The 14,987-nt window shown below is 38.2% G+C and overlaps 2 protein-coding genes across 4 annotated transcripts in view; both read left to right on the top strand.

Moving 5' to 3' along the window:
- The first annotated feature begins 239 nt into the window (after positions 1–239).
- calr3b (calreticulin 3b) lies at positions 240–9,956 on the top strand. Its single transcript, XM_052134261.1, has 9 exons — positions 240–409; positions 1,147–1,248; positions 2,161–2,364; positions 2,476–2,570; positions 2,808–3,017; positions 5,237–5,350; positions 5,453–5,596; positions 5,913–6,005; positions 8,739–9,956. Exons 1-9 carry the CDS (start codon positions 319–321, stop codon positions 8,934–8,936), a joined length of 1,251 nt encoding a protein of 416 aa, XP_051990221.1. The 5' UTR covers positions 240–318; the 3' UTR covers positions 8,937–9,956.
- Positions 9,957–12,396: 2,440 nt separating this feature from the next.
- eps15l1b (epidermal growth factor receptor pathway substrate 15-like 1b) overlaps positions 12,397–14,987 on the top strand; it is a 51,744-nt gene continuing 49,153 nt past the window's right edge. For all 3 annotated transcript variants that reach the window (XM_052134253.1, XM_052134252.1, XM_052134254.1), the window contains exons 1-5: positions 12,397–12,443; positions 13,059–13,100; positions 14,071–14,160; positions 14,243–14,290; positions 14,435–14,536. In XM_052134253.1, coding sequence (XP_051990213.1) covers positions 12,417–12,443; positions 13,059–13,100; positions 14,071–14,160; positions 14,243–14,290; positions 14,435–14,536 — 309 coding nt within the window. In that variant the 5' untranslated portion in view covers positions 12,397–12,416. The remainder of the gene's footprint in view (positions 12,444–13,058; positions 13,101–14,070; positions 14,161–14,242; positions 14,291–14,434; positions 14,537–14,987) is intronic.

Genomic DNA, 14,987 nt, shown 5'->3' with positions numbered 1-14,987 from the left:
ACACGTCCTCCATGACAAACACAAACCGGCGAGCCCCTGGCAGCTGATCCTGAGTCAGCTATATCCTGTCAAGTAGATCACAGGGTATTATTTACAGTCACAAACTGATCTGAGGAGGCGGATACGGTATCCGGTGTGGAGGTGAGCCATGCACTTCGTGGTCTCATGTGATTGGTCGAGAGCGTCAGGATGTGGACCAATGAGCGACAGACATCTGTGCAGCCACGCGCTTCTCGGATGAACCTCAGGAGAGCGCGAGCACGAGAGAGACCAAGAAAGAGGGCGCGTGCGGTGTGCTGTTTTTGTAAATTGATAAAAATGCAAATTATTAGTCAGATTATTTCTGTTGCATTATTGGCTTTGACAGTCAATGCAACAGTTTTCTTTCAAGAACAGTTTCTGGATGGAGGTGAGTGAATGATTAACTTGATTAAAGTGAATGATTAAAATGTGTGACATTAAAATATGCAACTGAATGGTTAGCCTAAAAATACGAAGCCTAATTAAACAGGTTTAATGTTATGATTATGTTTAGAAAGATGATCTTATTACTTTTTTTGCAATGTCAGTGTGTCGATGTTTTGCAAAGTTAAACCCAAAAAGTATGCTTTCTTTCTTTTCTTTCTTTCTTTCTTTCTTTCTTTCTTTCTTTCTTTCTTTCTTTCTTTCTTTCTTTCTTTCTTAATTTCCTTCTTTCTTTTTCTTTCTTAATTTCTTTCTTTCACATGTATTAAATACACTTTGTTACATGACACGTGCATAATTCATTAGATGCTTTTATAATTTGTTCGTTTAGTAAACAAGATGTGGATTTATTTTAAATATACTTTTAAATTATAATTTTATCAAAACATGTCTTGGACACAGTTTTGCTAGTGTAAAATGAAAGCAAAACTTGCAGTCCCATATGTGTAATTCAGATCAGTTGGTAACAGGAAGTTTCTGCCCAACTGCACGTGCCAGTCAAGTTATTCCACAAAATTCCTTAAATATCAGCCAGTAAATGTGTGTGGAATGTAATTGGACCTGCTACACTGTTGCATTTCTTGATTTTCTCTTAAAGGTACTTTTCCGTACATTTTTGGTTAACTTGGTGGTGTTTTAGCCTTATTTCTTTGCTTCTAATTTAAATATCTGAATTTGCAGATGCCTGGAAAAGTCGGTGGGTGAATTCAGAACACAAATCTGACTACGGGCCGTTTAAACTGACCGCTGGGAACTTTTATGGAGATGCTGAGAAAGACAAGGGTAAGCATATGATTCGCTAGTCACCCAACACTGTACTATACCTTTAAAGCAACTCATCAAGAACCATTTTTGGCTTCTTTGGAGACTAATAAATTCTTTATGTTGCATGGTAGGGATGCACCGATGTATCGGCTGCCAATTATTGACCTAATTAAAACCATTGGCATATCGGTAATAAGCATAAATAACGCAGGTATAAAAAAACTACGTTTTATTGTAGGGATGCACCAATGCATCGGCTGCCGATATTTATCGACCAATTATTGATCAAATTAAAACCATTGGCATATCGGTAATAAGCATGAAAACGCAGGTATATAAAAACTATGGTTTATTTTAGGGATGCACCGATGTTTCGGCTGCCGATATTTATCAGCCAATTATTGATCAAATTTAAATCATCGGCATATCGGTAATATGCATGAAAATACACTGATGTGAAAACGCGATGAATGTTTTATTATTAATTAGTAACATATTTTTGTAAAAATAACCCTCTTAATTTAAAAGCACAATCCAGAAGTAATGAAAGCCACAATATGTAGAAGGGTTGGCACTCGTAAGAACATGTCATATTTATAATAATAATAATTCCTTACATTTATATAGTGCTTTTCTAGGCACTCAAAGTGCTTTACATAGTATAGCGGGAATCTCCTCAACCGCCACCAGTGTGCAGCATCCACCTGGATGATGAAAACACTTTGAAACCTGCAGACTTTGTCTCTGACTATACAAAACATTCTTTGTGGAACTTTAAAATAATTATCCTAAGACATCAGGCTTCCTAACCCTTTTTGGATGTTGTCTTTATTTTTAAGTGTATATGAAGTGCCTTCATTTTATGTAACCGCAATCAAATTCTATATTAGCTATATTTTTCACTTTTGTTGTGCCTCTAACCACCAACAGGTCTGCAGACCAGTCAGGATGCCCGCTTCTATGCCACCTCTGCCCGCTTTGAGCCCTTTAGCAATGAGGGCAAATCTCTGGTGATCCAGTTCACCGTCAAACACGAGCAGAAGATTGACTGTGGCGGCGGATATGTTAAAGTTTTCCCCGCAGATCTCAACCAGGCTGACATGCATGGCGACTCTCAGTATTACGTCATGTTCGGTACGTGTGCCAAGATTCTATAGTTAACGCCTTTTACGCCTAGTTAACGCCAGTCTTGATCATATAAAACACGAGTTTATTTTTCTCCTCTTGTCTGCTTGATGTAAACAGGGCCTGATATCTGTGGCTACAGTACGAAGAAGGTTCACGTCATCTTCAACTACAAAGGCAAGAATCACCTCATCAAGAAAGAGATCAAATGCAAGGTGAGTTCATGTCAGAGCCGTGGCCTAGTGGTTAACCCACTTACATGTTGAGCTCTGGCACTCATGCGGACAAAACCGGTTTGAATCTGGCTTGCACCATTTCCTGATCCTGTTACCCCCATTTGTTCCTTTCAGTTAAAAAAGGCAAGGTGGGGATGGTCAAAATGATGTGTTTGTTTTTAAAATGAGATAAGTATAAACTCTCCAATGAATCACTTCTTTCCTTCACTTCTCCAGGACGATGAGCTGACTCACTTGTACACATTGATTCTGAATCCGGATCAGACGTATGAGGTGAAGATCGATAATGAGAAGGTAGAGTCCGGCTCTCTAGAGGAGGACTGGGACATCCTGCCCGCAAAGAAGATCAAAGACCCTAACGCCAAGAAACCTGAGGACTGGGACGACCGTGCCAAGATCGACGACGAGACCGACAACAAACCAGAGGTATGATCAGGTTAATGGAGGTCTCAGGTGTCATTTCATGTATGATTATGGGATGTTTTAAAGGGTTTTGTCTGGTGTAGACAGGAATCAAGTTTTAAACTGTGTATAGATGCTCTCGTGAATAGAGAGATGGGTGGGGCACATGTGTGGTTTTCAGTGGTTTACCTATTCAAAAGTATGGTCCAGTGCAGGGCTGGACTAGTAATCTGGCACACCGGGCAATTTCCTGGTGGGCCGATGCACTTTGGGGCCGATTAGGGGTGGACTGGCCATCGGGAGAACCTATCGGGCCGGTGGGTCGGCCGTGAAACGGGCTGATTGGGCCACAAAACGGCACCGGCGAAATACAGAAGAGCGAACAACAACAAAAACTAGAGGGAAAGGTCAACACAGAGTGACCGCAGAAGAGAGAGAGAGAGAGAGAAAAAGAATGTACTCGCCAGTTCTCCGATACGCTGTGGCCACTCCTCCACCCTCTAGTGGACGACAGCCGTGCCTCCTCGCGTGGATCGGTGGCATTCCTCCAGCCCCTGGCAGACCGAACGCCCCGCCACGTTTTTGGCGATGGTAGGGGTCTCCCCCGCCCCTGGCAGCGGTTCTCCCAATCCAGGCAGTCGGCAAGGAGCCCCTCCCCGCTTGTGATCAGCGGTCATATCTTGACCTCTCTTGAGGGGACTCCTCCGCCCCTTGCAGCGGCCCTGACCAACCCTGCTCTGTTTTAAGTTAATAAACTTAAACACATACAGGGCAGCTGCCCGTAACACTCTCTCTCTCTCTCTCTCTGGAACTGCTGCCTCCGCTCGCTTTTATCCCTCTCGAGGGCTTAATTAGGGGCTAGGTGTGCAGCATCACAACCCGGCCTCACCCTCCTCCCTGCCATGTATTTTGTTTATTGCATGAACTGTTGTTGAAAGTAAATGTGTGATTATGCTGCAAGCTCCATTATCAGATCAGCCTGTAGAGGTTGGCAGAGTAAAATGTGGACGTTTCTTCCTTCAGCCCTAATTCAGACCATGTATTTTTCAACTTTTGCTACACCTCCCTTTAGGCAGTTTGTCATTTGATATAGTTTATTTGTTATGTTTGTTACATCTGTTTTGTCAGTTCTGTGTGTCAGTGGGCATGTGACTGTATGTGTGTGCATGTTTGATTTTTCAAATTGGTCCCCAATTTGGAACGGCCAATTCTCAAAGCGCTCCAAGTCCTCGTGGTGGCGTAGTGACTCGCCTCAATCCGGGTGGTGGAGGACGAATCTCAGCTGCCTCCGTGTCTGAGACCATCAATCCACACAGCTTATCACGTAGCTTGTTGAGCGTGTTGCCGTGGAGATGTAGCACGTTTGGAGGCTTCACACTATTCTCTGCGACATCCACGCACAACTCACCACGCGCCCCACTGAGAGCGAGAACCACATTATAGCGACCACGATGAGGTTACCTCATGTGACTCTACCCTCCCTAGCATCCGGGCCAATTTGGATTCTTAGGAGACCTGACTGGAGTCACTCAGCACGCCCTGGAATTCGTGACTCCAGGGGTGATAGTCAACGTCAATACTCGCTGAGCTACCCAGGGCCACCTGTGTGCACGTTTGTAAACAAGATACAGTCCCATTTTTAAATACAAAAAGTGTGTGTGAGAGTATGGGAAAGAGGCTAAATGTAAGTTAAGTATTTTTTAAGAAAACTATCATTAATAAATGTGCGAAAGTATCTTCATAATATCATGTGTAAAGCCACAATTGATGCCCAAAAGGAACGCAAAAGCAACAGTTTTATAAAATAATTATATTTCTTAAATAATGTCTTGACAAAGACACAAAAGTTTGGTTCCCATACAAAAATAACTATTACAAAGGCAAAAGGTATTTACCTCTACCGGGTCAAAAATGACCCGAACGCAATAGGAGGGTTAAAGTACTTTAAAGTATACCATGGTACAACTTGGTACATGTCCAAAAGCGTGGTATTACCGCAGTAAATGTCCAATAACACTTGGTTTTGCATATGTAAGAATGCTTTTACTGTGGGACCATGTCCATAAACATATAGTGCTACCATGGTACCATGAAAATAAATTATAGTAATAACATGGTGTCATTTCCAAAACAACAGCAACATGGTTTTACCATGGTACCATGACAAAAATAACATGGTATTACCAAAATATCTGTAGTGGTTACATCAAACCATGTTTAACTCCTGTTTCTCATGTTGTCAGGACTGGGATAAACCTGAGAACATTCCTGATCCTGATGCCATGAAGCCAGAAGACTGGGATGAAGACATGGATGGCGAGTGGGAGCCTCCCATGATTCCAAACCCAGAGTACAAGGTACAGAATTACACCGCAGAAACATCTGCATCGGTGGTGTTCAAACTGTTGTTACTTTCCCAATGCTTCAGTCATTTGAGGTTTAGTTGATGTTCATTTCAGGGAGAGTGGAAACCCAAACAGATTGATAATCCAAGCTACAAGGGAGTCTGGGTGCACCCTGAAATTGACAACCCCGAGTACGCCCCAGATGACGAGATCTACAAATTCGACAACATCGGAGTCATTGGCTTGGACCTCTGGCAGGTCTGTGAAACTTTTAGGAAAGAGATTGACTGTGTCTGGAATGGAATACTAGCATAATGCATATTAAATACTGCCTACTATTTTTTAAAGGAGACCTATTATGCCCCTTTTTACAAGATGTAATAAGTCTCAGGTGTGCCCAGAAAGTGTCTGTGAAGTTTCGGCTCATAATACCCCACGGATCATTTATTATACCATGTTATAAATGCTTCTTTTTGGGTGGAATCTAAAACACGCTGATTTTGTGTGTGTCTCTTTAAATGCAAATGAGCTGCTGCTCCCCGTACTATTTTCCTGTCTTTATTTTTCTCTGCAGGTGAAGTCTGGCACTATTTTTGACAACTTCATCATCACAGATGACGTGAAGGCAGCAGAAGATTTTGGAAATGAGACGTGGGGTGCTACAAAGGTACAAGATGCTTACGCAGGACAGACCTATGGTATCCATAATGTAAACTAAAGACAAAACAGTCCTGAGATTTCAATAAGTACATGATACTATCAGTTAAAATAATGATATTTGACCGAAAGGTACATTTCACCCCAAAATGAAAATTCTCTCATCATTTACTCCCCCTCATGCCATCCTAGATGTGTCTGACTTTCTTTCTTCTGCAGAACACAAATGAAGATTTGTAGAAAAATATCTCAGCTCTGTAGGTCCTTACAATGCAAGTGAATGGTGACCAGACCTTTGAATCTCATTAAGGCAGCATAAAAGTAATCCAAACGACTCCAGTGGTTTAATCCATGTCTTCAGAAGCACTCCAATCGGTTTGGGGTGAGAACAGACCAGAATGTAACTCCTTTTTCCCTTTAAATCTTGAATTTGCAGTCTTTAGGCACGATCATGATTTCAAGCTCAATTACACTTCCTAGTCATTGTTGCATGCACAGAGCACTAGATGGCGCCTAGAGACTGCAATGTCAAGATTTAAAGTTAAAAAGGAGTTACATTCTGGTCTGTTCTCACCCCAAACCGATTGGAGTGCTTCTGAAGACATGGATTAAACCCATGGATTCATTTGGATTACTTTTATGCTGCCTTAATGAGATTCAAAGGTCTGGTCACCATTCACTTGCATTGTAAGGACCTACAGAGCTGAGATATTCTTCTACAAATGAGGGTGAGTAAATGATGAGAGAGTTTTCATCTTTGGGTGAACTATTCCTTAAATACAAGTAAGATGTGAGCACATGTTGACTTTGAAACTTTGGTAAAACGATGTGATGAGGAGGGCGTGGCCAGACTTTGATGGAGCACGGCTGGCGCTGAATCAGCTGATCAGCGGGAGAGCGAGATAAAGGGCAGCTGGAGACGCTGCCACGCATCCCTTGTCCCACCCGGGTTTCGGCGCCAATGTAATGCAGTTCAGGATGGGGCAAAGAGGAGGCGGGAACCAGCTGAACCGTCAACATAAAGTTTAATGATAAAACTCAACATAAAACAGACATAGACACACATGCCACGTCTTTATCCCGCTCCCGGCTGATTAGCCCTGATTCAGGGACGGCCCCACCCGCCTCATCACAAACTAATTTTAAATTACAAATTAAGAACGATATAACCGTTGTTGTTGTTGTTGTTTTTATTATTATCTAATATACAGTGTCATTGTAAGTGCCTCACTGAAACCCAGATTTTTTATTTTTAAAGATAAGGAAGGTTATTGTAAGTCTTAATGTGGCGACATATGCCTGGCACCAAAACCAAAATATGAGGACCAAAGGAACATTTTTGTGAGAGTTGCCATTTCACAGAGAGACCGACTAATATATGATGTTCCGAGTGACACGATGACGTGTGCTGTTTGTTACAAATAAAACGAAAGGGAAAACTATAATTCCTGTTTCATGAATTGGGGGGTTTACAACCATTACAACCTCTCTTGGTGACACTTTATAATAACATTTGACAGAAATTTCTAATGTTTTGACATTAAACTGTTTTAGTACCATTAGACAAACTATGAGAGATTGTAAAAAAATAAATAAGAAAAATGTGCTAATAATTTTATGTATCATATTTAGGCTTTAAAAGTCATTATCCTCCTGAGGCCCAGCAATTCATTTTGTGTAGATCATTTGTTATTGAAGTTTTTCTTAGCCCATACATGCTACAGTGGTAAATTTTTGGGGTATTATCAGAGAACTCTCTGGGCTTTTCATAGATACCAAATGTTTGAGAGTTTGTCCATGACAACTTCCTCTCCTTGCTCAATTCAGCACATCAAATACAAAGTTAATAAAATATATTTTTTAAATAAAATATTTTATCATATGTATTTTATGCACCAAACACTATATTGACATTTTAAAAAAGTATAATGAGGGAAATTTTAAAACGTTTATCGCTGAGTCTCAGGAACTTATGGTGAGATGACATCATAATAGCTTGTAATGTAAAATAATGAGATCTTTATAATGACAGAGCAGAACGCATATATGAAAATACACTGAAATATTAGTTCACACTTCAAATATATCTTATAACAAGTATTTGTCAGAATTTTCTGAAAGCTCTGTGATCATTTTTGTGGTGGGCGTGAGTGTAATGTAATTGAGATTTAGATATACACCTCAAAAGTCTGTTGTATCATATTTAATACATGGATTTCAAAGTGGGTTTTTCAATAAAATAATATACAAAACTTTAACCAAGCACAGGTTGCTTATATTCAGCAAATCCTCATTTTAAAATACCAGTAACAATATAATCATTACATTCACTTTTACTTTATTAAAATAAGCTGTCATTTATCCCAACAGAAGTCAGTTTTCACGCAAGTCTGCCGTCATTTTAAATAGATCGATATAAACATTTAAACCACACTTTGTTTCACATATAACCACTAGATGGTGCCATAAACATGTGAAACTTGCAAACCTTAGATTGTTTGGCTCATCAGCTTGAACTGCGAGTGAAACAGAAGCAATTGAACATTATGTATATTCATATTTGATAAACACAGCGTTATGGGGTAACAGATAATTCGTTGGAAAGTCAAAAATGACTTCTGAAAATATGAACGTGTAACTTCTTTGTTTTATATACAGCATCTTCTCCACTGACTGCTTGTTGAAAATCTTTGTCATAGGCTCAAATAATGTCAGGCCTTTAATTTACTCGCTCTTTCCGCAGGGTCCCGAGAAAAAGATGAAGGACGAACAGGATGAGAAGAAACGGAAGGAGGAAGAGGAGAGAAACAAGGAGCAGAGCACCCAAGCTGATGATGAAGAGGAAGGGGAGGAGGAGGAAGAGGAGGGAGATGAGCCACCAGCGGAGGAAGACGACGACGACGACGACGACGAAGAAGCCCTTCCCAAAGATGAACTCTAAAGCAGGACGTAAACAACCGTCAACATTCTGCGGTTGCCAGGGAAACGACTGCAGTGGATTCATTCTAGATGTGATGATGTCATAAAGGGGCAGTTGTAAGCATTGCATTGCATGGAAAAGTGACGCTGAGATGAACAAGTTATTTTTCCATGCAATGAAAGTAAACTTTCTAAAGAACATTTTCATTTTTGGGTGAACTATTTTTTAAAGAATTGTCTTTCTATGGTGCCGGAAGTCATAATTAACTGTAATTAAATGATAGATGGTCATATTATTGTGCCTTTTGCATTTGTAAATAGATACATTTGATAGGAAGAACATTGATTATGCATCATCACTCTTTGTTTTTCATGGTGTTGGTCTTGGTTTTGCTTAGTTGGACTGAAAGAAGTGTGGAATTATGTAAACAATGTTACCGGTCTGGCTATTAAACAGTTCATCTCCACATTAAGATTGTGACGAGCGCAAAGTGCAATGAAACGCAATGGTAGAATGATAACGTTGCCCTTTTATCAATAAGAGATGATTCGGGTCACAGGCTGGTCTCCAAACAAGAATGTTCTGTAGCACAAATGTAATGTACAATTAGATGATGTTCCTTAGGCACTGATTTTGTTGTTGTTGTTGTTGTTGTTTGTTTTAGTTTTGTGGTAATGAATCACCTAAACATGACATTCAGTAAGATTCCTTTTAAGCTTTATTTATTGCAATAGAAATGTAATTATTTTTTACTTTAATATCTTGATAGTTACAATTCTGAAGTCCAAGTTGTGATGTAAATGTCTTCTTTTTTCTTTTTAATGCAATCAAAACGTTTTTTTAATAAGTAAATGTGCTATAATAAGGGAAGTGGTAATATATTTGCAGAGATTAAGTCCACAGTACAACAAACTAGTCGTCTACACACTGTGAACTTAAAAGTCCCGAATGTTAAAATCGGAGTAGTATTGAAAATCCTGTTTAGTGACATTTTACATGTTGAGAGTTGTAATTAATGCCAAAGTTTTAATAAATAACTTTATTGTAAACTCAGTTTCAGTATTTTGTGAGTTCAAACACAACATGGTTAAACACTCAAATACTTGTGCTGCTCCGTTGGGTGTAATGCATTACTAAGTAATTAATTACTGTAATTAAATACATTTTTCAGTAATTTAATTACAGTTACTTCTGATGTAATTGTGTTATATACTGTATAGACTCTAGAACAATTATATATAAAACTAGTGAATTTTGAATCTGACTTTAACATCTAATGTTAAAAAATAGGTTTTCTAATTTAACGCCGCCCCTTTAAATTCTTTGGCCAGTTCATGAATAATGAATCTGATTTGAAAGAATTAAAAGATCAGTTTCATGTCTATCCTTGTATTTTTCATCTGGTCGAGGTTGATAACGGTTTTAGAAAGTAATTAGTAATAAGTAATGCAATTACTTTTAAGACAGAGTAATTAGTCCAGTGATCTACTCTGTAGCAGATGTAATTAGAAGTTAGTTAGACAACCTCCACGGCTATATCATAGGGAGAGAGTAACGGTCCATTTTTGTAATTAGTAGTTAGTAATGAATTACTTTTTTAGAGTAACTTACCCAAAACTGTTTTGCTGTGGTTCAAGGTGATTATTTAAACACTAAACATCCATATTACACACAGTTTGACCAAAATTACACTACACATTACACATTTATAATGTATCTTGTTATTCCGATCATTGTAATCGGGAAACCAATATTTAATAAAAATGTTAGTGTGTAATTTTAACTTGTATTATTACTCACATGCCTCTGAGCAAACGTATTAGTTACCTAGAACAATACAAACAACCTTTCAGGGCTAGTTTAAGTAAATTTACTTTACCTTGTAATCAAACCTTGCAAAAAGTAACTTACGAGTTACTTAGCATTTTTATTTATTTATTTAAATTATGCTTCATGGTATAGGGGCTCAACGGTTGTAGGCTGTACATTAGAAAAGGAGATTAAAATAAATAATAATAAAAGCACCCAATCAAATCATGTTTTTTTTTTTGTTTAGCCATTATTCTTGCAGTTTCTTGACTGGCTCACAAGATGGAGACATCTTGACATCGCGTCAGTTAGGAGTCACCCAAAGCGTTTCTAGCAAGTCAGTCCACTGTCGGCCTATTTGAGGCTATTTCCAGTCATGTCTGTGCAGCTCCTATCTACTTGAATGGGGAGAACACGGAAATCTCCAAAACGGTTGATCAAGATTACGATCAAAAATTTTTTTTAAATCAGCAGTAAAATCTGACAAACCTGGTAACATAAATGGTGCCTCTTTACCTCATATTACGCTAAAAAACGCAATTTTCCAAACTTGTTTAGCTAATGCGCATGCGCATTCCCGAGTTGATTGACAGGCGGTGTCTGTATCTAAAAGGTGATTGGCTCTTTTACTTGTAAGGTGGGACTTCCTATCTACTTCCGTTAACCGTTTGGTGCTCAGAGCTACTTAGTTGGGGGGTTCAAATTTCTCCCTTTTATTTGAATAGAAGTGTCCCATCTCTGCTAAATGAACTCTGAGTCACCTTGCAACGCTAATAAATAATTGTTTTCTCTCACAAGTCTCATCTTGGCTTGTTTTGTACATAGCGCTAAGAGTTCCTTCCTTTCTATAATTTTATCACTGACAGGGAAGCGCTGTCAGAGATTATTTTATTGGACGATTACAACCTCCGCGGCTATATCATATGGTGAGAGTAACTGTCTAGCGTGTTAAGACAGTTCCGCCCATGTAATGTCTATGAGACCGCCGCGGACCGAACTTGTGTATTTGGTAGAAGGGCTCTGGCATGTGCGTCAGAGTAAGAACTCCGGGTGGACACATTTTTATAGGTTCTGCGCTTCACAATAGCGTTTATGTTGTATTAAAAATAACGCTTTAAACGTTTTAAATTAATCTTGTGCGTTAACGCGTTAATTCTGATAGCTCTAAATTTAATATAATATTTGCTTTTTTACAATATAATATAATCACATTTTTTTTTACTTATGCAGACAATGATTACATATTAAGGTGTATTTCAATTGATTATGATAAAAATGTACTATTTATATGTGATATAATGTTATATAATTATTAATATGTCTCGTTATTTTATAAATAATGTTAAATGGACTAAAACAGTTTAAAACGGAAATTATAAAATATATATCGAAACTATATCTAAAAATCTGAAAGTAATAGGAGCTGTGCAAATATTTACTATGCACAATATTTTTTCTATCTCCTGCTTCACTTTCACTGTCATATTACTTTTTACCATACTCCCCAGACATTTATTTTTTCTAAAAATATATTTTATAAATTTTTTATATATACTTCTTGTTTGTACATTTAGAATTGTTCTTAATAATAATAATAATAATAAAAACATAAAAATAAATAAAAATAAAATAAAGAAAGTGGTGCGCGTTCAAGAGAGAGGCTTCTAAGCGCGTCCTCGTGAATCAGGAAATATGGCGGCGCTCACGCCACTGAGCCAGGTAATGTCTTTAAAAGTTTGATTAAATTTAATCTGAAGGTACTTTTTAAAAGGATATATCCAGATTAAGCACTTTGATAACAGAGAAGTATGTTAAGCGTTGAATAGATGTAAAAGCAGTGCGCGAGCAGATGTTAGATGGGTCCTTTTGTAAAATGTTAAACGATGTTTATAAGTAAATCTTTTTTAAAGGATTTGCAATTTTTTCTCGTCCTATGTTGATATAAAGTCCAATTATTGATTAGTAGTAGTAATAAAAGTAATAATATATATATATATATATATATATATATATATATATTCTAATAATACATATATTTGAATAATAATACATATACATTATATATATATATATATATATATATATATATATATATATATATATGTGTGTGTGTGTGTGTGTGTGTGTGTGTGTGTGTGTGTGTGTGTGTGTGTGTGTGTGTGTGTGTGTGTCTAATTTCTGATTTCTTTCTTTTGATATTGAGGTGCAATATGACCTGGACATTTTCTTGATTGGCTTTGTGAAATTCTTCTAAACTGGTTGAAACTGTGTTTACAGGTTTATTTCAGTTATCATATCCCACTCTAATGAACGTTCGCTTGTATTATTATACAGTTATCAAGTGGAAACGCTGCATATGAGAGCTTCTACAGACAGGTAAAGTGAATACATTTGTTCTTCCTATTAGAGGTCGACCGATAGTGGATTTTGCCAGTAAGATATTTAGGGTGGTGGAAAAGGCCGATGACCAATTAATCGGCCGATAGTTTTTAAAATAAATATGTAGATTTAAAAAATTTCTTAGTCTTTCTTTACTATGACACAGAGGCTACAAGAGTTCAAAATAAATAAAATCCCAGATGCAGTTTATTGTTCAACCAAAATCCCAATAAAAACCAGAAAAAAAATTCTGATTTGGTGCATCACATTTACATGTATGGATTTGGCAGATGCTTCTATCCAAAGCGACTTACAGTGCACTTATTACAGGGACAATCCCCCCGGAGCAACCTGGAGTTAAGTGCCTTGCTCAAGGACACAATGGTGGTGGCCGTGGGGATCGAACCAGCAACCTTCTGATTAACAGTTATGTGCTTTAGTCCACTACGCCACCACCACTCCAATGGGACATTAAACTGTAAACAAGCCCAAAACACCCCAGGGGCTTTTATTTTGAAATAACTGAGACTTGACTCAGTTTTAATTGCCAAATTAAAAGTTTTATTGCCTATTTAGTGGTTTTGTATGCATATATATTTATGTTTCCATAGTCAATTTAGTCTGCATGGCCTCGCTTCAGTTCAGGACACTTGATTATCGAATCAAAATATACATTGAAGTGAAGTAAAAAATGTGAATATTGTCTATAATGAAGGATTTAGATACAGCAAATCCCCACGTGATTGTAAATATAGAAATTATCGGCCACTATCGGCACGATATATCGGTTTTACCGATTAATCGCTTCATTTACTTCCTATAACATAAGCATCAATATAGAATTCTGCACCTGTAATTATAATAATAATTCGCTTTTAAGTTAAGGGTTATAACAGCTGTCAGTTGAGCTTAACGTGAAAGCGTTCAGTGTGCGAGTTCAGAAAAAGGATTGACGTGTTTGATGCAGGTGGATCCGGGGAACACGGGGAAAGTGGGCGCTGCGGAGGCAGCACAGTTCTTAAAGAAATCAGGCCTTTCGGACAGCACACTGGGGCAGGTGAGGCACAATTATGACCGTCAGAGTCAGATTTGTATTTTGGCATTACTGGTATAAACTGATTTTCCATCTTTCTCCTCAGATCTGGGATCTGTCAGATCCAGAGCGAAAAGGTTACTTGGATAAACGGGTAAAAACCTTCATTGTATCATGTTATATTAGACATATTTCACCTTGTGATTCGGACCTGCCGTTCGATAGCGTTCCGAAAGTATCTTTGAATTGTCATGTCAATATGATGAAGGGTTTTATATGATCTTGGGTTGTTTTTAAGGGTTTCTTTAATGCCCTGAGGCTGGTGGCTTCCGCCCAAGGTGGCAGTGATGTCAGCGTGAACAGTTTGAACCCGAGCGTCCCTGCGCCTATCCCAAAATTTGTGAGTATCAACACTTTGGATGTCTAAAAGGAGAATTCAAGCATCCACATACCTTAAAGGGACGGTTCCCCCAACATTTTAAATACTCATCATTTACTTGCCCTCATGCCATCTAAGATGCATGTGACTTTCTTCTGCTGAAACAGATTTTTGTCCATACAATGCAAGTGAATGGTGACCAGAACTTTGAAGCTCCAAAAAGCACATAAAGGTAGCATAGAAGTAATCCAGTGGTTTCAGAAGTGATATGATAGGTGTAGCTGAGAAACAGATCAATATTAAAGTACTTTTTTACTATAATTTCTCCTCCCTGCCCAGTAGTTGGCGATATGCACGAAGAATGCAAATTGCCAAAAACAAAAGATGAAGAATGTGGAAGTGAAAGAGGAGATTTATAGTAAGAAAAGTACTTTAATATTGATCTGTTTCTCAGCTACAGCTATCATATCAC

The sequence above is a fragment of the Xyrauchen texanus genome, chromosome 9, assembly GCF_025860055.1.
Source record: "Xyrauchen texanus isolate HMW12.3.18 chromosome 9, RBS_HiC_50CHRs, whole genome shotgun sequence".
Taxonomy (NCBI): domain Eukaryota; kingdom Metazoa; phylum Chordata; class Actinopteri; order Cypriniformes; family Catostomidae; genus Xyrauchen; species Xyrauchen texanus.
The sequence above is the reverse complement of the archived record's forward strand: the minus strand, read 5'-3'. Positions and strand labels throughout refer to the sequence as shown.

What these genes read in the sequence shown, in the direction of transcription:
- calr3b (XM_052134261.1), top strand. Translation starts at nt 319, where the DNA reads ATGCAAATTATTAGTCAGATTATTTCTGTTGCATTATTGGCTTTGACA. An exon ending in AGACCGACAACAAACCAGAG is followed by an intron (nt 3,018 to 5,236) that starts GTATGATCAGGT and finishes TCATGTTGTCAG; the next exon opens with GACTGGGATAAACCTGAGAA. An exon ending in TTCCAAACCCAGAGTACAAG is followed by an intron (nt 5,351 to 5,452) that starts GTACAGAATTAC and finishes TGTTCATTTCAG; the next exon opens with GGAGAGTGGAAACCCAAACA.